Raw genomic sequence first — 21,838 nt, forward strand, 5'->3', positions numbered from 1 at the left:
GCGGCCCGGGGCCCGCGCAGAGGTCTGGGGCCGCCTTCCCAGAGCCGTCCGCGAGCGACCGTACGCTCCGCCGCCGCCGCCGCCGCCTTACCCGGGGCCGAGAAGACAGCGAGTCCGTCCGGCGCCCACAGCGCAAAGGGCCAAATAGGGCGCGGCGGCCCCGGCCAGCCTGGGCGGGGCGAGGCGGGGCGGGGCGAGGGCCCTTCCTCTGGCGCGCGGGGCGGCGGAGCGGCTCACTTGGCCCGGGGAGGCGCCGCGCCCAGCGGTGGCGGAGGCTGCGGGCAAGCAGAGGCGGCGGCGGGCGAGATGCTGCGCTACAGCTCGGGGCTGACGGTGACCCGCACTACGCCAAGGCAGCCGCAGAGCAGTCGGAAGGTGAGTCGCCGCCGGCGGGGAGGCCTCCTTGTACGGAGAAGCGGCCGGGGCCCCTCGCGGAGGAGGGAGGGGAGGCTCTTCCAGACCGGCCGCCCCAGCCAGGCTTTGCGGCTCTCTCCGCTGCGCCTCCGGCCGGCCCGCCCGTTGCCTGCCTTTCCCCGAGTGGCCCTGGAAGCCAGGAGCCCCCGGACCGCTTGCCCGCCCGCCGCCTGCCTTCGCCCGCAGGGCTTGCAAACGCGTTGGCGTTTTCCCGGCCAGGAGGCCCCGGGCGGGCAGAAAAGCCCCGCTGCTCTGGAGGCAGACCTGGAGGGCCCGTCGCCCAAGGACGAGCGCCTGGGCGCCGAAAGAGGTGGCGGCTTTGGGAGGGTCTGCAATTCCGGTCTCGGCGGCGGGCTTGCTGCCCTTGCCCGAGTCCGTGCCCGGCTGTGTGAAGCTCGTCTTCCTGACACGAGAAGAGGGCTGCGTGGGGCTAGGATGCGCACTCTTTGCACGCTCCGGGGGAGCCTTGTCTCCTCCTTTGGAAGGCTGCGATGCGATGGTGACGCTTATTATCGCCTTTCCCCTAACGCAGGGGTAGGCAGCCTTGGCTCTTTTATTGCTCGTGGACTTCAACTCCCAGAATTCCTGCGCCAGTTGAAGTCCACGAGTCATAAAAGAGCCAAGGTTGCCTACCCCTGCCCTAACCTAACTGAACTCAGACGTTCAGTTTTAGTAGAACTGAAGGCAGAACGTTGATGGAGGTTTCGTGCACCAAAACCAGCACATCAAGTAAAAAAATATTAGGTTCTTTTGTGCATTACTTATGTCATCAGTAAATATTGTAACCTTGACTGGTGCCCCAAATGTATGTTTATTTTCCCTTGGAAGACACTGTATAACGGCTGCAGAAGTGGTGAGCTTCTGCCATCAGCTTCATTCTCTTTTTATTTGTAAAACTTCCCATGTTACTTATTCCATAAGACCATTTCATAATAAGTTCAAGCTGAATGAGGTGAGTTCTGGAAAGTCCCCTGCCCTTCGACAGCATGTAGTCATTTCTGAGTTGAGCTGCCCTTCACCTTGGCTGCTTACCTGCCTCAAATTAAAGGGAGCAAGTTTTCTTCCTCTTTGGAAAGAGAGAGGAGGGTTGTGAGTGGTATCTTTGCTGTCCTCCAGGCAAACATCTGTCGGCTGCGCTTAACTCTGCCCCGGGAAGAAAGCTGGCCTCCTTGGGAAGGAACAGATACTGCTGAAAAGACCCCAAAGGTGAGCTGGTGAGATGCAGCTGCCTGTCGCCCCTTTGCAGTAACTCACAGGACACCCTCTGGTTTGCAGCCCCCGGGTAGCCTGGGCAACAGATGAGCCATTTGAAAACAAGCGGAGACCCGCATTTTGCCAAGAGGGCAGATCGTGCCACAGAAACACTCTTGGTTTCTTTGGGTAGTGTACTTCATGGAAATTTCCTTCATCCTTTGGGGAAAAATGCAGCCAAAGCTGTTCATTACCTTAATTTTGTTTTAAAAAGGGGGGGGGGGAAGCGAGATGGTTTGGTTTTGAAGGAAAAGCTGTTGCTGGATTTTAATTTTGAAAATGTTCATAATCAAGATTATAACCTGATTAGGAGATGATTTCAGGGGCAAATATCCCCTTCCCAACTTGAGGGACCCTTTGGGGTTATCACCATAGGGAGATGGGCTGGTTGAGATGGGGCGGGGATGTTTGGGCCTTGTACGGAATCATACTTTTGACTGGACATTATCTTCCCCTTGCGTGGTTTTCCTGACTTAATTGATGTTTGTACTGTGGGGAGAAAATGCCCATAATAATATCTGAAACTTAAATTGGGGAAAGACCGTGAGGGAAAGGGTTTGTAGACTCCTGCAGAAGCCCGGGGGGGGGGCATAGGTGCCTCATTAGTGCAAAGAAGAGCTTTCAGTGCACACATCGCATGCGCCAGGCCAAAATGACAGAGTTCCCTTCTTCCCCACCTGGAACATCCAGCGGAGTCATGTGAATTTTCTAACAGCTTTATTATCACCACACCCTTGGCTTTGTGAGGTCACATGAACATCCCTGCGCTCAGTTGGTGCCAGCCTTTTGCAACACAGCTGTAATCTGCCCTCTGAGTGACAATGCCTGCTGGCCGGGATGGTGCTCCAGTGAGAACACTAAATTGCCCAGCAAAGAGCTTCTCTACTTCCTGGGTCCTGAGCAGACTTTACTGATCTCTTGTTGCCTTGGTCAGAGGCGGGATGCCAGAGAGATGGGGGTGGAAGGGCTGCTCTGTAGATCCACCTGGAGGAGCCACCTCGGCCATAAATGTCAGAGCTTGCTGGGCCAACAAAGAACCCCCATCCCCCTTTTTTTGCTTGAAATGACTGAGGCATTGCACAACCAAAGGGGCCAAAGGTTACTGAAAATCTGGTTAGATCACCCTGGAGGCTGATCCTGATGTGCTAATCTGCCTTCACGCAGGAAAAACGGGAGTGGCTGCACTGTAGTGGGAAGGGAAAGCCGGGTGGGAGGCTTGGAGCAAGGGTGGGGCAAGGGTGGCGAGGCCCCTGCTGGGCTCCATCTCCGAGGCCTTCAGCTGCTCGCCTGGCAGGGAGTTTGAGTCCACCAGTGGCTGCAGAAAAGTTTTGCTTCTTCCTGTTGACCTGAAGAGCAACTCTCCCCTGTTGTACTGCAGCAAACAGGATGATCCTGCCTGGGAACGCTGTTTATTTTTAATATGACTGGAAATAATAAGCATATTACTCTTAAGATGTAGCATTTGGGGGGAGGGAGTCAGGCTTAACTGAAGTAGCGACTTAGATTTTATTAAAAAACCTGTAGCACAGTTTATACTATTAACCTGACATTTTACAGCATTGCAGTGAGAGGGATTCAGAGATGGATGGCTGTATTAACTCAAATCCTACATCAAAAGAGTGTACCAGATTTGTTGTATTGTTTTATTCATCCAGGCCCAGGTTATGTAACTTCACAAATATACTGATTTGCCTCCAGAGGCAGCCACAGAGCACCCCCAAACCCCCATCACCTTACCAGCCTCAATACCTTTTAAAAAGCAGGAAGTCCAGAGTATTAATATATCACTGATGACCCAGATGATGTTCCCCACGGGATCCCTGGGAAAGCAGTTTAAATGGCTTTTGCGCTGTTTGGTTTGAGGAATCTGTTACACAACCCAACCTCCTTGCATGGAGAAGGAAGATTAGAGAGGAATCCTATGAATACTGCTCAGAAATACACACCGTCATGTTCAAGAGGGGCTCCTCCCAGGTAATTGTGTGTTGGATTGCAGATAATTAGAGTCTCTGGATTTAATTAAATTTGTTTCCAGATAAAGTAAAGTTTTGTGTAAGGATAGCTCATTGCTGAACTATGACAGGCTATCTTGAGGGGAAGAATGTGATACTTTGAGCAGTGCCAGAACTTCCCATTCTGTACATATTTTTCAGAAGAGCACATACTTCTGAACTGGCTATGCCCAGTTCCAGTCACTTCACTCCTTAGTGCTGGAGAGGAGCTGTTAGCTATGAACAATCTTATAGTCAAGTGTTGGATATGAAAACAAACAAAACTATTTTATCCAGGAAATGAAAACTAGTTTTGCATCTGGCACTCCACCCAGTTCATGTGGAAACGCCTTCCTCCCCATCCCTTGTCTAAACAAAAAGTATTTTGCATGATAAGTCTGAATGCCATTAGGCAACCAGGTGACTATGCCTACGTATTGCAACAGAGCAGCTTATGTTAAGTTGATGTTTTAGACAGTGAATTAAAATTGGATGTCAAATGCTCTCTAGGCATTAAAGGCAACTCCTGCAAGAGCTTCTGGAAGGGCAGAGGAGCAGAACCGGCCTTGGCTTCTGTCAGCATTTTAAATTGCATGGCACTTCCTCCCTTCTCTGTATGAATGCTTGCAATAATATTTTAATAAAGTAGGTATAGATTTTTCCCTTCTTAAGGAAGACAAATTAGTTTTAAAAGGTAGCAGTTGAATTAGTAGTCTAGAACTGTTTTTGGTTTTTTTCTGCCTTATCAGTGTGTTCATAGCTTGGTTCAACTAGTTTTTACTGATGATGCAGTTCCCTCTGTGGAAGCACAGAAGGTGCTGAGAGAGGAACATAGGAAGAAGACTGGGCTGAAGGCCCATCTAGGCCAGCCACTCTCTTTTCCCCAGAGGGTCACCAGTTGCTGCCCAGGGAGGCAGCCAGGGAGTAGCCCTTCCTCCTGCTGCCCTCCAGCAACGCCTGGGAGACCTTCTGCCCTGCTCTGAAGACAGGGCCAGGGTGGCCCAGGATCTGTCCAGTCTCAGGGAGAAACCTGCGCAGGGTGATGAACTGAGGTCAGTGCTGCGCCACCCATTGACCTTCGGAGCAGTTTTAAGAAAAAGCACATTTTGGTAATATTACTTGATGTTTAAAAGATTTTGTCTTGAGGATTCTTATGAAATTGAAGGAAGGTTAGAAAATTCATACAATAATGTGTTACTTTCCCTTTTCTTTACATTTATAACTTTTGAATATACTCGTACAGCAACTCTACCAAACACCTGGCGGATTGTCTGCCGGGGACTTAAAGCACGGTGTTGTGTATGGTGTAGTGCACCGGTCTGATGACAACCATAACAAAGAAATGGTGGTTTATGGATGGTCAGCTCACCAACTGAAGGAAGAAATGAGATACATACGAGATGTGAGTCACATTTTTATATATTGTTCTTCAGGAAGGAAAGGACTTTGATCGGTGGCTGCTCCCTTCCCCATCCTTTCCTTCTGTCCCCAAAGCAAACGTTTCTCTCCTTCTCGGTCCAGCACTCTGGCGGCTTTGCTTCCAGTTGCAGGATGGGGACAATTCACTTCCATTTACTCTCTGCATTCAGTTCTGGTTTCTGTCTGAACAAAATTGTTAAATGAAGTCAGCTTGTTGTCTGGAATATAATTTGCATATCTTTACATTTTGCAAAGTATCCCATGCATTTGGATGCCTGGTGCATGTATCACTGACCAGATGCCCCCGTAGACATGGCTACCTCACTCATGAATCTGCAGGGTGTTGGTCATTAAGTAGAGAGGAATGCAGGAAGGGGCCTTATCTCACGTTAGGTTTTGCCTGGGTCTGTCTATGCCAACTGCAGGCAGGTCTTGAAGGGCAGCAGGGCTACCTTGTGCCCCACCTACCCCCGAAGCTCTTCAGGGGCTGGATGCAGAGCAGGCCCCTCCCTAAGCAAACATCCTCCGTCAACAAGTGGAGGGGCCCTAGGCATCCTTCCTGTCTCCCCCCTCAGACTCGGGAGCAGAACGGAGGCCAAAAGCCCCACGTGGGACAAGGCAGGTGGGGAGCATCCCTTACTCAGCCATAGGCTGCCCTCCTCTCTGAGGCAGCGGGATGTGAGTGGAGATGTCATCTGGCTCTGCAAATGGGGAGGGGGAGCCCTGGGATGGGGCTCCTGGGCTTAGCTGCGGAACCGCATTTTGAGCTGTGAGAGACATTATATCTGCCCCAGATCCTGGATATGAGAAAGGAACAGGCAGGATTTTCTTAAATCGCTTGGTTTCCTGTTACTTTTATAAACATTTGATTATTTAGACTCTGAAAATTACCATTTACCCAGCATGGAGAACAATTTTATGTATTGTAACCTTTCTGTTCCAGGTGAGATTAACATTAGAAAGAGTAAGAAACAGAATGTATGGCGAATACGATGAAATGAAACGCAAAATCCAGCAGCTCTCAAGTGAGCTGGCGGTGAGTGCTGCTGGGCCTGAACTTCTTCCTTTCCCCTTTTGGAGCTGCCTTTAGGCCTCCGGCCCGTCCATGTTGGGGTCTGATGCTCAGGCTCCAGCTTCATTGCCTACCAAACTGGGGCTTTCTGAGCATGGTTGGGAGTCCTCCCGCCCCCAGCTGCAACCTCCTCCTCCCAGCGGAGGTGGCCTTTCTCACATCCCTTTCACAAGAGACTCCTCCAGTGCTAGGATCTAGATCCACATCTTCTTGGGTGATCAAGCGTTTTACAGAGCAATTTAGTAATACATGTTTATGAAAAACATGGATTGCCTTTGCTGCAGCATCCTTTACACTCCAATGGCTTTTGCATTGGCAGGCTATCATGGCATGTGCGGCTCAATGTGCTGATACCCTGGTTGGCAGCCTGGTGTTGCCTGGTCTGGCTTGCAGATTTCTGCTTCTCTTACCTCCGAGCCACGTTTCTTTTCTTTGTAACACCAAGGAGCCACCTGTTTCAGATCTCCGTATTGGAGTGCAGGAACTGGTGTAATCTTTTTCATAAATCTTTCCCTGAAGTCCACCTGGGTAGGATTTATACTTGAATCTTTTCTTCAATGTCTCTTTAAAGGGAATATTTTGTTTGGCTTTATGGAGTTGCTGCTCATCCCTGCCAGATGTTGGTGGACTGCCATGGAAGGTCAGCAGCAGAAAGGTCCTTGGGAGTTAGTGAGCACATGTGGATTCAGCAGCTTGCCAGGGGGAAGGTGGCACATTTTTTTTGCCAAGACAGCTTCCAGCCTTACTTCCCTGCCAGCAGTTTGTGCTCTGGCAAATGTACCAAGCTTACCTTTTCTTTTATGGGCTTCACAATAAAAGTCATTGGATAAGGGTGTTAATTCCAAAGCAGGCCCAACTGTTGCCTCTGTGCAATTCCTGCTCCCTCAGACTCAGACCTGGCATTACTTCTGCAGGTATCACATGCTGAGCAGGCATCCCTGGAAAACCACATCCAGGTCCATGCAGCAGCCCTGGAGAGTTTCCGCGAAATGAGCAGTTCGCTGACCTCAGCCTCCATTGAACTGCAGGTAAGTTGCTGATAAAGCCCACCCCTCCAGAGCTCCTCCACCACCCTGTTGGGTCAGCCTTTGGAGTGGAGGGGCTTTTCTGCAACTCTGGTGGGAGAGGGAAGGGTTTGAATCTGAAATTCAGCATGCTATAAGTTGGCTTCCTTGCTCTATATAAATGGCTTTGCTTATCAAAGAATTTTGTGCTGAAAATTCCTAGGCTTTATTTGCAGTACTAATCCAAAGACATGGTGTTGATTTATTAATTTAATTAACTCATAGATTTTATTTTCTAACACTTGGAAATTTGCAAGGTCAGTGTGCTGTATTTAAACATGTGACAGAATTGATCATAACTCTGAGAGTATATTTTTTTAGTATGGTAATATACAAACATAATAAACAAAAAATAGGCAAGGTGGATGTTTATTCGGTTTGCATACCACCCAGCTTCCAACAAATTTTGATATACTCTGTTACTCTACTTCCCTCCAGTCACACAGTCACTTTTCAAATCTTAACGATGTTTCTTGGGTCATTCACCACCCAGAGTACCCTGGAGCTAGATAGTCAATAATAGACTTAAATAAATCAATAAATCCTGGATGAATTTAAGCCAGAAGATTAATTGTTACGCTCTTCTAATATAACATGTATTTTGCAAATTTTCCTTCTTAAGAAACCTAGAAGAGTTAGTTCTTTGCAGTTCTTGCTGAAAAAAGTACATTTAAAAAAAGGGATTCATCCTAATTTTCCTCAAGCAGTTGTGAATTAATTTTGTATTTTATTGCACACTTTTCCAGAAAACCTTAGTTGATGTTACTTTGGAGAATACCGTTATACGTGACCAGATACAGAACCTGAAACAAACTCACGAACAGTCCATGGAAACACTGAAGGAAAAGCAGAAGCAACTGGAAACGGCTAAGGTGCAAAATGAATTGCTCCGCCTCAAGGTGAGCAGCGGGAATGCCTGCCACGGATTACAGCTCCCAGAATAGCCATCCAAAACCATCGACTGGCTGGAAACTTTTGCCTCGGAAGCAAAGGGGGATGATCAGGCAAGACTTAATCTCCAAACTTGCCCACATTCCTGCTTTCAGTGCCACTTAGGTGATTTGGGATTACAGGCATCTGCATTCAGCTTGCCCCAGTTGTCCTAGTGAACTGTTTTCCTATAGGACAGTGGTTCTCAACCTTCCTAATGCCGCGACCCTTTAATACAGTTCCTCATGTTGTGGTGATCCCCAACCCCCCATCCAGCTGGCCAGGGAGGGGGGGCAGGAAGGCCGCTCCGCCCAGCCTGGTTGGAGAAGCGCCATTTCTCTCTCTCTTTCCTCTCTCTCTTCTCTCTCTTTCCTCTCTCTCTCTCTTTCTCTCTCTCTCTTTCCTCTTTTCCTGTTTCTCTTTCCTCTCTTTCTCTTTCCTGTTTCTCTCTTTCCTCTCCCTTTCTCTTTCCTCTTTCTCTTTCTCTTTCCACTCTCTTCTTTCTCTCTCTATCCCTCTTTCCTCTCCCCGTTTCTCTTTTCTCTCTCTTTCTGTTTCCTCCCTTTCTCTTTCTCTCTTTTCTCTCTCTTTTCCTCTGTTTCTCTCTCTTCCCTCTCTCTCTTATGGCAGCATCGTCGGGGGTCCCCACTACCCCTGGCCTGGCCTCCGCTGCATCCTCAGCTGAACGGGTGGGGAGGGGGAGGATGGGAGGCAATGGCTCCGGCGCCGGCGGCCACTGTTGCATCGTTGGGGGTCCCCGCCGCCCCCGGCCCGGCCGCTGCCCCCGCCAGCCCCTCTGCCAGCCCGGCTGCTCCTCCCCCCAGGCACCCCTCTTGCCCCGGCACCCGCCCGAGCCGCCTTGGGGGCAGCAGGAGGAAGGAGAGGAGAAGGGCGAGAAAACCGCTGCCGCTGCCCCAACTGGGACTCCGCGCTGTCTGGCCTCGCCCTCCGCCCATCCAATGGAGCTGCGGTGGGGGCTGCCCACCCGAGCCACCTTAGGGGCAGTAGGAGGAAGAAGGGGAGGAGGAAGAGGGTGTCAAGGAAGCCGCCGCCAGCGCTAGGCCCCAGGAGGCGGCTCTCCTCTCCTACCTTTGCTGAATCTCCTTCTTCCTTCCCGGCAGCCTGGACTCCGGCGTGTCTTCCTGGCCAGCGGGTCCAATGGTTGGGCTAGCTGGGGATCGCAGGGGCTGATCGCAGGGGCTGGTCTTCCTTGGGCTGCGGCTTGCGGGAGGGCTGGCCCGCTCAGCGGAGCCTCCAGCGGGCCACTCCCAGCAGGGATCCCAGGGCTTCCCCGGGCGGCTCCAAGGCCACGAGGCCCTGGCCGTGCTTCTCCCAGGGGGTGGGGCACTCGGGCCAATCAGGAGCCCTGCAGGAGGTAAGTCCGCCTGAGAGAGAGAGAGAGAGAGAAGGGAAGCGAAAGTGCCTCTCTCTCTCTCTGTGTGCAAATGGTGGAGGAGGCCGTGCGGAGACGGATGCGGAGCAGTGTCTCGGTTCCTAAGACCATCGGAAATATGTGTTTTCCCGATGGTCTTAGGCGACCCCTGTGAAAGGGTCGTTCGACCCCCAAAAGGGTCGCGACCCACAGGTTGAGAACCGCTGCTATAGGAGGTGCTGAGCTGCCCTGTTTTCAATTGGCAACTAGCAGATTTTGCTTGAAGGCGTCTGCCAATTTCCTTCTCGCCCTGCGCCTCCCTCCTGCTCTCCAGGCAGGCAAGAGGAGCAGAAGCCACATAACAAACAAAAGATCACGTGCTAGTGTTATTACTTGAAGTTCACCCAGCGTGTAAGCGAGGGGCAGAAGTCTTGCAGAGATCACCTGGATGTCTTGCACTTCTTATTAGCCCTCTTTTTTACTCAGATCCATTTGGCTGCCATAAAGAAAGTTGATTTTCCACAGGCAGCATCTATTTCTCTCTTGCATTTGTTTCATTGAATAGAGTCCCCCACCACCTTTTTTTCTATTTTTTTAAAATAGGTAGAAAGCTCACAAGAAGCAAATGCAGAAGTCATGAGAGAGATGACCAGGAAACTATACAGTCAGTATGAAGAAAAGCTTCAAGAAGAAGAACAGAAACATAAACTCGAGAAAGAAACCCTCCTTGTACGTGGGATGCCCTGACATTCCCTTTGGAAGGGCTGCTGCTGTTAGTGCAGATCAGGGTTGAAGAGTCAGTTTCTGGGGTGGCTTTTGCAGTCTGTGGACAGGAGTTTTCAAAAATTAACAGTAGAAATTCGGTTTGCTAAATTACCAAGTTGAATGGGTCTCTTCTGGTGTAGCTTGTTGGAGTGAGTAAAGGACATCTGTGCTTTTATCCAATTTTCAGTTGTACAGAAGAGTGATATACATATAGAAAACATTTTACTTAGTTCAGAATTTCCTGTCTTAAAATATGACGGTGAGGAATAGGGATCCCTAAGCAAACTGAGGAATATGCTGATGCGGTAGCTTTGTGCATATTATCTGGAAGTCAGTCTCATTAAACTCAGCTACAAGTTAAGCTGACTTTAGCCAAGAAGGAAGCTCAGGTTTCCCAGCAATGAGAAAACTAATAGTTTCCAAATAAGCATTTGGGCAACTGGGCGGTAAGATATGGTGTCTTTTCTATAATTCTGTATGAATTCACTTCTTTTCCCTGGGAATTTTAACAGATGTAAAATCATTGGGAATAAATTATGGTTTTGCCAGGAGGGACGTGGGAACTTGTTTGTGGAAGACCAGGAATGGGTGGCTTCTTATTGCTGTAAGCCATTCTTAGGATTTGGGGAAAGGGGAGAGCAACCCCTTGTTAGAAGCCAGGTGGCTCTTGGACTCGCCAGCCAAGGGAATGTGATTCCTGTGTTTCTCTCTTGGAAGCTGGAAACGAATCGTTTACTTACGGCCATTGAGGATGCCAATAAGGAGATGAGAGTTACAGAGACAAGTTTGCAGGAAAAAGACCAGCGAATTGGAGAGCTGGACCGACTCATCCAGCGCATGGAAGATGTAAGAGCATCACTCAAGGCTCTTTCTCAATATAGCGGGATGGGTGTCTGTATTTATTCCACGCTCATCGCACTTTGCAAAATAAAATTAAAATCCCCCAAATTTTTGCAGTCCACAATATTTCACCTACATAGCATGATGGCCAGGGTCTGCCCTTTTTATCATTTTCCTGCAGTCCATATATTCAAATATTTGTTCTAGAGAGGTTATTGTGTCTGCTCCTTGATCAAATGGCTGGTGGTGGCCTGCAGAGAAAAGATCCCTTTTGCAGCTGGAAGGCAGAGAGACCAGGCTGGTCTTCCTTCCTTTCTGTGGGCTACTGCAGGAGGGGAAGGGGTTCAGCCTCCAAGTATCTGCCAAGTCCACCAACCGTGGCAGGAATGGACAATGTAGGTTTGCAAAAGATTGCGATGCCAAAGAGCATGATGAGTTTTCAGAAACCAGAATGATGTGTCAGCAGACTGGTTTCTCTTAGGAACTCACAATTTGCCTAGGAAAACAAGTCCTGCTGCCCATATAATCCAGGCCACCGGAAAGACAGGGCTGCTGAACTGGTTATAGTAGATTCTCTTTCTCTCTCTTCAGAATGTAAAAGTGCACTTTTTCCCAGGCATCTTCCTCTTTCCTGGCATGGAGGCCTTCGGACCCTTTTCAGTGCTGCTCCTTTCACTTACTTGATAGGTTGAGTCCATAGAGAGAGGTTGGCTGGAGCAGGATAGTCCTGTTGAGATTGGGTTCCAAAGGATTAATTTCTTTACTTGAGGACCAGTATACAGCTCCAGAGAGCTGGAGATGGGGAGTTCATCAAGCCTTGGTTGGAATGACTTGTAGAGGGTGGCGCTCAACGATTTCCCTGGGCAGATTCTTGCACTAGAAGATTCACAGGCGATTTTAAGGCTACGGGGGAAGTTCCCTCTTTTGTTTGGAATCTATAAATTAACAGCAGGTTTATTAAAGTCACCACCTTCACAGGCTGCAATAAAATCACTGACAGAGAGAAGTGAAATGCGAGACATGTTTCGGGAGAGGTATCCCGGCACTGTCCTTAGTCCCAGCAGTGAGTGTTGCTTTGGAAAGTCAATGCCCTCACTTACCTGACTGGCATGGTGGCTACTGAGGGACACCCAGTCATTGATTAAAGCAAAGTGTACTCATTTCTCTCTGTATTTATCTCCTCAGGAACGCCATCAGTTGCAAGAGCAATTAATAGAGTATGAAATGCAACTACAAGGAGCAGGTGTTTATGACCAGTCCAGCCAACCAAGGTAAGATCACCTGTTGGGAACTTGGTCTTCAGGTTCTCTTGGGGAGGCTGCTCAGTTGGAACAGGGATATGTCTAGATGTCCTGCTCCCATCCTGGAAGGTCTGTTCGAGCAGGCCTGGGGAGGTGATAGTGACCATGGCAAGCTGGACTCTGTTCTGGAAAACAGGAAGCAGAAAGCGCAGGATCATGGAGAAACTTTAGCAGAGAAAAAAAAAAATCTCAGACCAGAATTCTTGAAACCCCTTAAAGAACCAGCTGGGACCCGTTTTTACTTAAAGGGGGACAAGAAGGGCTGAAGCTCTTTGGCTTCAGCCCCCTTTCAGCCTTCCCCACCTGTCTGATCCACTTCTCAACACAGCTAAGGAAACTTTCTCCTGTGAGGCAAAAATACATCGAGCTTGTGGGGAAGCAATGTACCAAAGAGTATAATTGGGGTTTTTTTAATGGGTTATTTCCTTGATCAGGTCTCTCAAGTTGGAGGAAATAACTGACAGTCTCCGAGAACGAATCCGGCACCTGGACGACATGGTTCTGTGTCAGCAAAAGAAAGTCAAGCACATGGTTGAGGAGGTGAGTTGTGCACCATGCGGAAAATCTGTAATGCACCTATACAAAGAGTCAAATGATCTGGCTGATGATTAGAGCTCCTAAGGAAAAATCCCAAGAGCAGAGTAACATCCAAGGAAAACAGGTTCTCCCGCTTTGTGGTGAAGTTCTTACACTTCATGTAAGTTTCCAGAAGAAATTTTAGAAGAGCTGTCTTGAATGTGCACATCCAGATCAGGGTTTAGTACCGTGGTGGCGAATCTATGGCACACATGCCACAGGTAGAACGCAGAGCCCTCTCTGTGGGCGTGTGCGCTGTCGCCCCAGTCCTAGGCCTTCAGCTGGGTTTTATAAAACCTTTTTGCTTTTGGCCTCCGCTGCCATGTGCAAAAAAAATAAAAGGTTCAAGTTGGTGTTGACTAATTATAGGGACTAACATTCAGCTCCTTGTTCAGGTAGTGGACTTTTCCCCCTCAGGCTGATTAAGAGCTGGGAGGACAGGATGAGCCTGGAAGGAAGGTGTGAAAAGAAGTTCCTTATTTGACAAAACTGTTTGCAGAGTCCACTTTTAGAGCGACCTTCCCCTAACCAACTGCATCACACTGTCTCTAGGTTATGGCCCATGAGCTCTTCTCCACATTTAGTCTCAGATTCATTGGACGATGATAGATGGGAGTCACCCAGGACAAAAAGAGGCAGGATCCTTTACATACCATGGAGAAAAATGACTCTGGTGCCAAAAAATATTCTCCAAACTGGATTGTGATATTGTAGCTCACCTGGAAAAGTCCAATGTGGTATGATGGCAGTCCTGATGGACAATCCAGCTAGAACCTGTCCAAAAGAAGAAACCCTGAAATCTCTTGGCCATAAACATTGTGAGCCCAGCATGAGGGCTTGCCTTTACAATGAACGCTGAATGGAAAGAAGGCAACCCAGGAGAATCCTGTCTCGGCATTCCCCTTTTGGATGGAGCTGAAAGGGGGGTCTCTTCATCTGCTTATTATGGATGCCAAAAGGTAAAGCATGACTGGGAATGAACACACACACACCAGAGGTGCAATCACCAGACTTCAAGAACTTGTGATATTTTCATGTCATTCCCATTGCGAAACCTGAGCCAAGACTTAAGTCGAGACTGAGCACAGAAGGAAAAGCGGTAAAGAGGGCTTGAAGTATTTCATCACCTAAAGGCATCTTTTGCAATGACAGTCATAAACATTGTCAAAAAATGTGAGAGAGAGTCAAGCTGTGTCCCGCCCACCCCCCAGTGGCAGCACTGAGAGTCTCCTGAGATTCTCGGGTGGAATTCCACTCGGCTTGGATTAGGCAGAGATTCTGCGCAGACCGAAATGCAGTTGGCTCCAGAAGTAAAACGATTCCTTTTGTGCTGGTGACATTTGTATTAATAGGTGACTTGTGTTAATAAACATGTAGAGGTCCAAGCTGTTCCTGGTTCTCCTTATCAGATAAGTCCTTCTCCAGTCCACATTCCTCTTACATAGCATTCTGCTTTTGTTGTCCTCTGGATGGATGAACCTGGAGGACACCCTCAGTAAACTTTAAACTGGAAGTAATGAAAGCTGAAAGGGCGTTTCTTGGCCTGCGATTCTGGAGAATTGCTAGTAATAGTGTAGCCATATCGAGTCAGAAGGCCCAGCAGTCTTGACAGGACAATGACATCCTTTGCAATGAAAGCCAAAATGGCTTCTTCTGACTCCTGCTTGGCCTCTACAGTTGGTGGGGAGTCCAGGTGGAGGGGCAAAGTCCAGGGAGAACAGGACTTTCTGGCTACTGTGAAAGAGAAGGATATCCAAGGAAAACGTTTTGAGTCGATGGAATGAATCCCAAGGAAGTGAAAACTGCCATGAAAACAGATGGGAGAAGCAGATATCACCATAAGTGTCCACCAAGACAGAGAAAATTGCTGGTTGTGCTTCCATGGCAGATGTGGAGGAAGCAACTGTCAATTTGTCCTATCTCTTTCCCCACTTCCCCACTCCCCCCCCCCACTCCCTTGTTGCATTAGTGGTGGAAGATTCCCAGGGAGCAAAACTGGGACACAGAACAATCACTTGAAGGTCAGATACTCGGTCAGTTTACTTTTTATCTTATGCTACCTTGTGCAATATTATTACGTAGTACAATTTTGTTTATAAGAAAGTGTGCTTTAATAAATACTTTGTAATTATTTTTAAAGAAAAGCCTATTGATTCTGGACTTTGCTGTTTCACTCTAAATTGGTGGTGGTTGGGCGCTGAAGCCTCCCCCACCTAAAAGGCTGATGCCTTTTTCTCTGGAATAGCATCTTACAGACATCAAACTGGAAGGGCCAGAGGAGAAGACCCTCCAAGTGGGGTCTTTCAGCCTGGCTTCCGGAGATTTAGTCTGCAAAGAAGAGGTTTGGGGCCAGGCCCAGCTTCCACACTTCTCTTCTGCTGCTCTTTTGGCAACTCTGTATTTCAATGAACTCCTTTTTTTTTTACAAAAGTGTCCTGTTGCTTAAAACGTGTTATTGAAGTTTTAATAAATTGTTTCCACTTGCAATTGTTGTTTTGAAAACATTTTTTGCCGCAGGAGTATGTGTGTGTGTGTAATACGTTTATTAAAAACAACAAAGAGTGACTTTGCTGACTAAAGAACAAACAAGGAAAGAGTAGTTATTATTCCATGCTGCTATTACTCTAATTGAGATAAAATAATTGCCAGCTGATCATTATTTTTAAGGGGTTGGTGTATTTGCTGTCTTGTTGGGTGTCTGCACAAGCATTTCCTTTCAGGCTGATGGAGCCAGAATTGCTACCCCTCTCTCTTGCTCACTCATGCATACGCCCAGCTCTTCCTTTCTTTTCCACCAGAACACTCTGCTCTCAGCTCCCCGCTGGTCTGGCTCCTGTCCCCTGCTTCCCAGTGCCGATAGTGGGGAATATGTGTCATTTATGGCTGGGGAGGCCTCTGCCAAGGTGTTCTGTGGCAACAGTTCCATTGAAATGCAGGAAACAGAGCAGTTGAAGAGGAGAAGATCCTGCTCCGTGTGGCTCATTTAGTCTGCATTTCCTCAGAAGGCCAGTGTGTCAGCTCAATTACTCGTAAGGACAGTTTGAATTCCCAGCTTTTCAGTGATGGCACATTTGTCTGTATGCCCAATAAATCTGTGCTCTTGTGCATTGGTTATGAGATACAAGCCACAACGTATTGTCACTGACATTTGCACTTTCTTCTAAAGAACTTGGGAGCGCAGAGGATGGGCAGCAATTTCGTTTGCAAAAGCGAGGAGTGAAAGCTGAAACGTGTCCAAAACTCCAGGCAAACTCTATTCAGGGCAAGGAGACATATCTCCCCAGCCTTGCTGGTGGAGTTTGACAATGGGGGAGTCCTTATTTTTCAAATGGATTTCCTGTCTTTTTTCTCCATGAAAGTCAAGATGTATGTGGGGGGGGGGCGTTGGTGACCTTCTCCACAGGTCCCCTTAGTTTAGCAGGGCGGGGGGGGGGGACATGAACACTGAACTCCTGCGCTGTGGAGATCAAATCCTCCACTTTTGAAACCTGCCAGATTGCCAAGATGGGCTCAAGGGAAACACCCTCCAACAGATCAAGGCAGGGGGCAAGAGTCTGCTTCACCCCCTCCCCAGGAAGGAGGGGCTCTTGAGCATCAGCAGCCCCTCCCACCCTTTCCCTCTTTTGGGGTCCGAGGGAGACTCCTTCGCCTGACCTCCAGCAGGCGAAGGAGTCATGATGAGTGGGTCATGACGAGTCGGTCTTCTGAAATAATCAAAACTATTTCTGGCTGTAGGATTTATCCCATGATTTTAATTTAATGTTTTGATCCTATTGGCCACTTTTGTTGGAAAGATGGGAGGAAACCCCTTCTAAATTAAAAAAAGGAAATATTTGGATTCATTCTTGGAATCCTAAAGCAAATTCTGTTTCCTGGTGCTAAATACTTACTTGTGCCTCAATTGCAATTCGAACATTACCCAACTGTATTCTGCAAAAAATGTTTTTTAAGACCTGTCATGTCACCTTCTAATGATAACAGAATGAATGGTGGAGAAGCTTCGATTGCAAGGTCTCCACAGTGTGTCAACTGAATGATGCTGTGACATTTTCTGGAGTTACTGTTTTTTTTGTTCTTTTTCCATAGATAGCGCTACAAAAGAGAAAGCTGAAAGAAAAGGAAATCTTTATATTACAACTTTTAGAGAAAATCTCTTTTCTAGAGGGAGAGGTAAGGTTTTGATTAACTGTCAGAACATTATCCTTACTGGTTACAATTGATCCTCAGCTTTTCCTGCGTAAAATCTCTCGGGCTGTGTCCGTTTCAGCTGCTTTCAACTCTTTCAGTCATGGTTTTCATTCTGGTGACTTGCTTTGATTTTCCTGGGTCATATTAGATTGCTAGCCTCCTTGGACAGGGCCCACCTTCCTTCGTGCCTGTAAAATTCTGAAGGTTTTGAAGGTCCTCAGCAGATATCTGCATTCATCCATAACTCTGACCATCCTTAGATCACAATTAAAAACCACCCATTCAAAGCCTCTTTAAGACTGGCCAGGAGACGGTGTAGAGTCCTCGAGTGCCAGGCTGAGTTCAAGTTCTTGTTCATCATGAAACTCCCTTGGGTCCCTCACTGCCCCCCCCTTCCAATCTAGCTTAACTCACAGGGTTGTTGTGAGGATGAAATGGGGGAGCACTTTCATGGCATATCCTCCCTGCACCTTGGAAGAACATCTGGGAAATGACGCTTTAGAAAAATGAAAAATGTGAAGTTCTGTGTTGCCCCTTCAGCAAGACCACATTTTTCTCCTTTGGGGCGTGGAAGACTTGGCTGTCAGAGCAGGGAAGGTGGAAAGACCAGTGGGCTGCATTGTGTGTCTTTCAGAACAAGGAACTGCAGGACCGTTTGGATTACCTGAAGGAGACCCAATCCAGGCCTATGGTGGACACCAGAGACATTGGGGTTGGATGTGACCTCCCTGCCAGGTAGCAGCTTTGAGCCGTACAGGGGCTCCTTTGCCTTCTGGAGGGAGCTGGGGAGCATCCCACAGGGGACACATCGGTTGCTGGAGGGGCTTCCCCTGTGCCTTCGTGGGTGAGGCTGGGGTCCCTGGCAAGCATTTTGTCACGAGGCCTCCTACCAGCAGTGGGCCAAAGCCCTGGCCACAGGCTCAGCCCTGCCTTTCCAGCCTGCCAATTGTGCCAACTGGCGGCTTCCACCCAGAGGAGACTGCAGGTGAGGCATTTCTGCGCACAAGAAGGCTGGTTTCATGGGCTGTTTCCAGGCTGTCCTGTCTTTAATTTTCCTAGTGAGCCAAAGTTAATTTACAAAGGCTTTAAGCCTCGTGACCCTGCCTCCTTGTGAGTTCAAGGGTCCGCAACCTAATATTTGTGCAGTAAATTGTGTGGTTGAAATCTAAAAGTCTCACCTCACAGTGGGGTTGCTTCTGTCCCAACAGCCCTGAAAACAGAAACCGACTGCCTCCTGAGGAGCTGAAGCCAGCCAGAACCTACCGCCCATTCTTGCGGGTCCTGGAATATTCTTCCAAACACCGTGTTTTGGGCCCAGCAGCTCCCTGCGAGTGAGGCCGTACCCAGCCAGCGAGCTCGATGGGCGGAGGGGAGCAAGCAGTGCAGGCCACCACTGAGGCCATCCTGGGGACTGGGAGGCCAGCAGAGCTGCTACTTCGGGGGAAGGCGGCAGCTCTGCGCTTCAGACAGCTGCACAAGAGGCTTCCATCCGGGAATTCTGGGAAATGGATCCATGGTCCAAACTTCATCCAAGATGGCAGATCTTCATGCTTCTCTTGGAATAATATTCATTAAGGTGACTTTGCTTCTGGCGGCAGCTACAGCTCAAGAGAGATTGCCACGTACTGTGGATGTGCACCTGTGGCTCTGCCATGCTGACGATGCTTCTCAACCCTATGCAGGAAGAGGGCACAATGGTCCAGCAAGAGCACCATGCCTTCCTCTGGGTGTGGGTGCATAAAGGTTTGGCCTCTCCAGCTTTCTGAGTTAAGGGCACATTCATCATCAAGTTTATTTCCAGGTGAGAAATCTCTGCTCCTGAGCCGCTTTGCTCAGGGGATCCTTCCACACCTGCCTTTCAGGATCCAGGAAACTGCCCAGGTCTTACGTGCCAGTATATGCCAGTTCTTACATTTCTACTTGTAAAGTTCCAATTCAGATGTTTAAATGGCTGCATTGTTTTATAAACCCAAGTTTTCTAAGCATTTCTCCCTTAAGGTCTTTTAAAAGAATGTCCTGTGTATAGACACCTGAATAAAGTTGTCATTCTTTGTGGAACTTACTGACTCCAAAGATAATCACTCCCAGGCAAGAGGCAAATGGTACCACCTGCCTGACTCCTGGACTGAGTACAAGCAGTCCCTGGATTAAGAGCATTCAATTTACAGTTTGGACTTATGAACAGACTGTCACTAAAAATGGTGAATAGCATTCTTCCTTGAGCCAATGAACCCCTGAAGCTGTGCAGTGTTTCCTAAGGGTCACAGAGTGGTGTGTGCGTTTTTAATACACTGTTTTCATGGCTAATGAAAAGATTGTATGGCTTTACAGTTTGTCGGCTCCAGGAAGAATCTACTAGTTTTAATCAGATAACATTATTTCGTTTCATATGCATACAAAGGTGAAATAAATACTATATACTAACAGTTGTCTAACTGCCAATGATCTGTTCCGAGTTGCATACAAATCTTGAGTTGCCAGGCACCCCAAAACAAGAAAAACGAGGAATTACTTCTGAACGGTCCCCTTCACTGTTCCCCTCTGGCCGGGAATCCGTCCGAGCTGAAGCGGCTCCCTGAGGGGCGCCCGGGCGGGAGCTGACTCCACCGCGGGCAGGGCTCCTCTCCCGCCGGGCGCCGCTTCCTCCTCTTGGGCATGGCCTCCAGGTCGGCTCCCGGGGCGCCCACGGCCTCGCTCCAGTTTCTGCAGGCTGCCGATCCGCATTCGGCCGGCCCCGGACGTCGGCTGCCGCTCAGGGACGCGCGTGGGGAGCTCAACCCGCGGAGCGCGGCCGTCGCCCGAGCTGGTGCTGCCGGCGGGGACCAGGGGGCGGCGCTGGGCGCAGGGTAGAGCCGCTTCTACGGTGCCCGCCGCGGCCGCCTGGGACCCCCGAGAGGCTCCCCCATCTGAGGGGGCCACAGCGCGTCCTGCCCGGGAGAGCCCACAACGGGCCCCTGCAGAGGCGGTTCTGCCGGCCACCTGGTCCGCGAAACGCGCCGCCACTCCCGGTTCTTTTGGCCCGCCTGGCCGACGTTATCAGCTTCCGGAAAGATGGCGGTGCCCAGCCGGCGGCGGAAGAGCGTTGCCCCGCCGTGGACGGTCCTTTGTTGCCCGGATAGGGAAGCCGAGCCGAACCCGCTGAGCGGGTGGAGCCTGCCGGAGCTGCGGGAGATGCTTCTGCGGCAGGAAAGGCTTCTGGGCGACCGGTGAGGGCTGGGGGGGGGGGCCGGCCTGCTGCGCGCGGACTCAGCCTCTCCCTCGTGCCTTGCAGGGCGGGGGTCTCCTGGTTGCCCGACGGCGGCAAGCGCGTGCGCAAATGCGCGGCCAGGTTGCGGGCGGCGGTGGCGGAGCGCGAGCGGCGGCGGCTGAGTAGCGGCGGCGCCCGGGGGCGCCGGCCGGCCTCTCCTTGGCGGCAGAGCAGGGCTGGCGCGGGGCCGGCGCGTGAGTATGGCGGGGCCGGCGCAAGTCCTGCGGGGTCCTTCTCGGCCCCCCGCTAAGCAGCTCTCTCCCGCAGGCAGCCCGGCGGAGCCCCCCAGAATGAGAAGCGGCGCCCAGAGGACACGTCGGCCGCCCGGCTGCCCCCTTGCGCCACGCGCCTGTTCAGCTGCTGCCCCTGGCCGAGTCGGTGGTCCTCCAGGCCCGGCAGGAGGAGGCCCGGCAGGTGCGGACGGGGAGCGCAGCCCGGCCAGGGACGGAGGGCCTGCCGACCGCGGCTGGGAAATGAGACTCCGTCCGCCCCACCCCAGCCCTCCGCCGCCACTGCTCCTCTCCCTTGGGCGCTCTCGAGTGACCAGGGAAGCTGGGGAAAGGCGGGGGGAGGGGGAGGTATTTTTGACCAGAAGGTGGAAAATAATTGCACCATTTGGTTGGTTAAATATTGTAGAGACAAGTGATGCTCCAAGCATCACTGTCTCTTTTCCCCCAGAAATGCTTCAGAATATAATTCTTTCTCTGAACACCTTCCATTTCAAACATGACTCTATAAAGCCTTTGATGAAACATCTGGCTTTATTTACTCTGTAATGTATCTGTCCTTCTAGCTGTCTCTCTTTCTGATGTTCCTTTGATATCCAGATGCTATCTGGCAAAATTCTCATCTCTATTGTGAATCCTCCTTTCTTTTTCCTCCCTTTGCATTTTGCAATGTTTTCTTGAAAGGAGTCTAGTGACCTGCATACCTTAAGTGTACTTGCTTTGCAATAACCTAATTTAGCTTTTTGCCTGGCACTTATTCAAATGTCTGAAGCCAGGTTTTCTTGTTGTAGGAGATGCAAGCTAAGGTTGCTGCCCAAAAGCTTGCTGAAAAGCTTGGAATTAAGATGGTTCACTGTGAGCCAGAAGGGCAGATGATGATCGGCTACAGAGAAGTCAGGGATGAAGAGAGAGACAGCTCAGCTGAGGACTGATTCCATAGAGCTGGCAGATGAGAGACAGGCCTCACTGAAGAAGTTCCCAATGCTCAGAGCTGTCTGGAGTGTGCTTTGCCTGGGGGCAGCATCAGTGTTGCCTAAAGCTGCATAATATTGAGGAACCTGGCTGTGGTTTGTGCTCAGCACAGCTCTGGAGCCTGATGGTCGCTCATCACAAGCATTAGGAAAGGAGAGCAATGCCTGGCCACACAGGTTCCCAGGCACTGGGATCAAAGAGCAGCAGTG

At 49.8% G+C, this 21,838-nt stretch overlaps 1 protein-coding gene across 3 annotated transcripts; it reads left to right on the top strand.

Annotated features, from left to right (window-relative positions):
• Positions 1 to 200: 200 nt before the first annotated feature.
• LOC120306551 (myocardial zonula adherens protein) lies at positions 201 to 19,607 on the top strand. 3 transcript variants are annotated; one of them, XM_039339990.1, is made up of 13 exons: positions 204 to 375; positions 1,531 to 1,620; positions 4,900 to 5,058; positions 6,019 to 6,111; positions 7,062 to 7,175; positions 7,958 to 8,110; positions 10,117 to 10,242; positions 10,996 to 11,124; positions 12,304 to 12,389; positions 12,854 to 12,959; positions 17,082 to 17,165; positions 17,818 to 17,918; positions 18,392 to 19,607. In XM_039339990.1, exons 1-13 carry the CDS (start codon positions 307 to 309, stop codon positions 18,516 to 18,518), a joined length of 1,437 nt encoding a protein of 478 aa, XP_039195924.1. In that variant the 5' UTR covers positions 204 to 306; the 3' UTR covers positions 18,519 to 19,607. The 3 variants fall into 3 exon arrangements, with proteins under 3 accessions (XP_039195925.1, XP_039195927.1, XP_039195924.1); XM_039339991.1 differs by lacking the exon at positions 17,818 to 17,918 and having other exon boundaries at positions 201 to 375; positions 18,392 to 18,504; XM_039339993.1 differs by lacking the exons at positions 17,082 to 17,165; positions 17,818 to 17,918; positions 18,392 to 19,607 and adding an exon at positions 13,548 to 14,380 and having other exon boundaries at positions 201 to 375.
• Positions 19,608 to 21,838: the final 2,231 nt, after the last annotated feature.

The sequence above is a fragment of the Crotalus tigris genome, unplaced genomic scaffold (genome assembly GCF_016545835.1).
Source record: "Crotalus tigris isolate CLP2741 ecotype Arizona unplaced genomic scaffold, ASM1654583v1 scf7180000017741.1442986301:2390832, whole genome shotgun sequence".
NCBI classification, from domain to species: domain Eukaryota; kingdom Metazoa; phylum Chordata; class Lepidosauria; order Squamata; family Viperidae; genus Crotalus; species Crotalus tigris.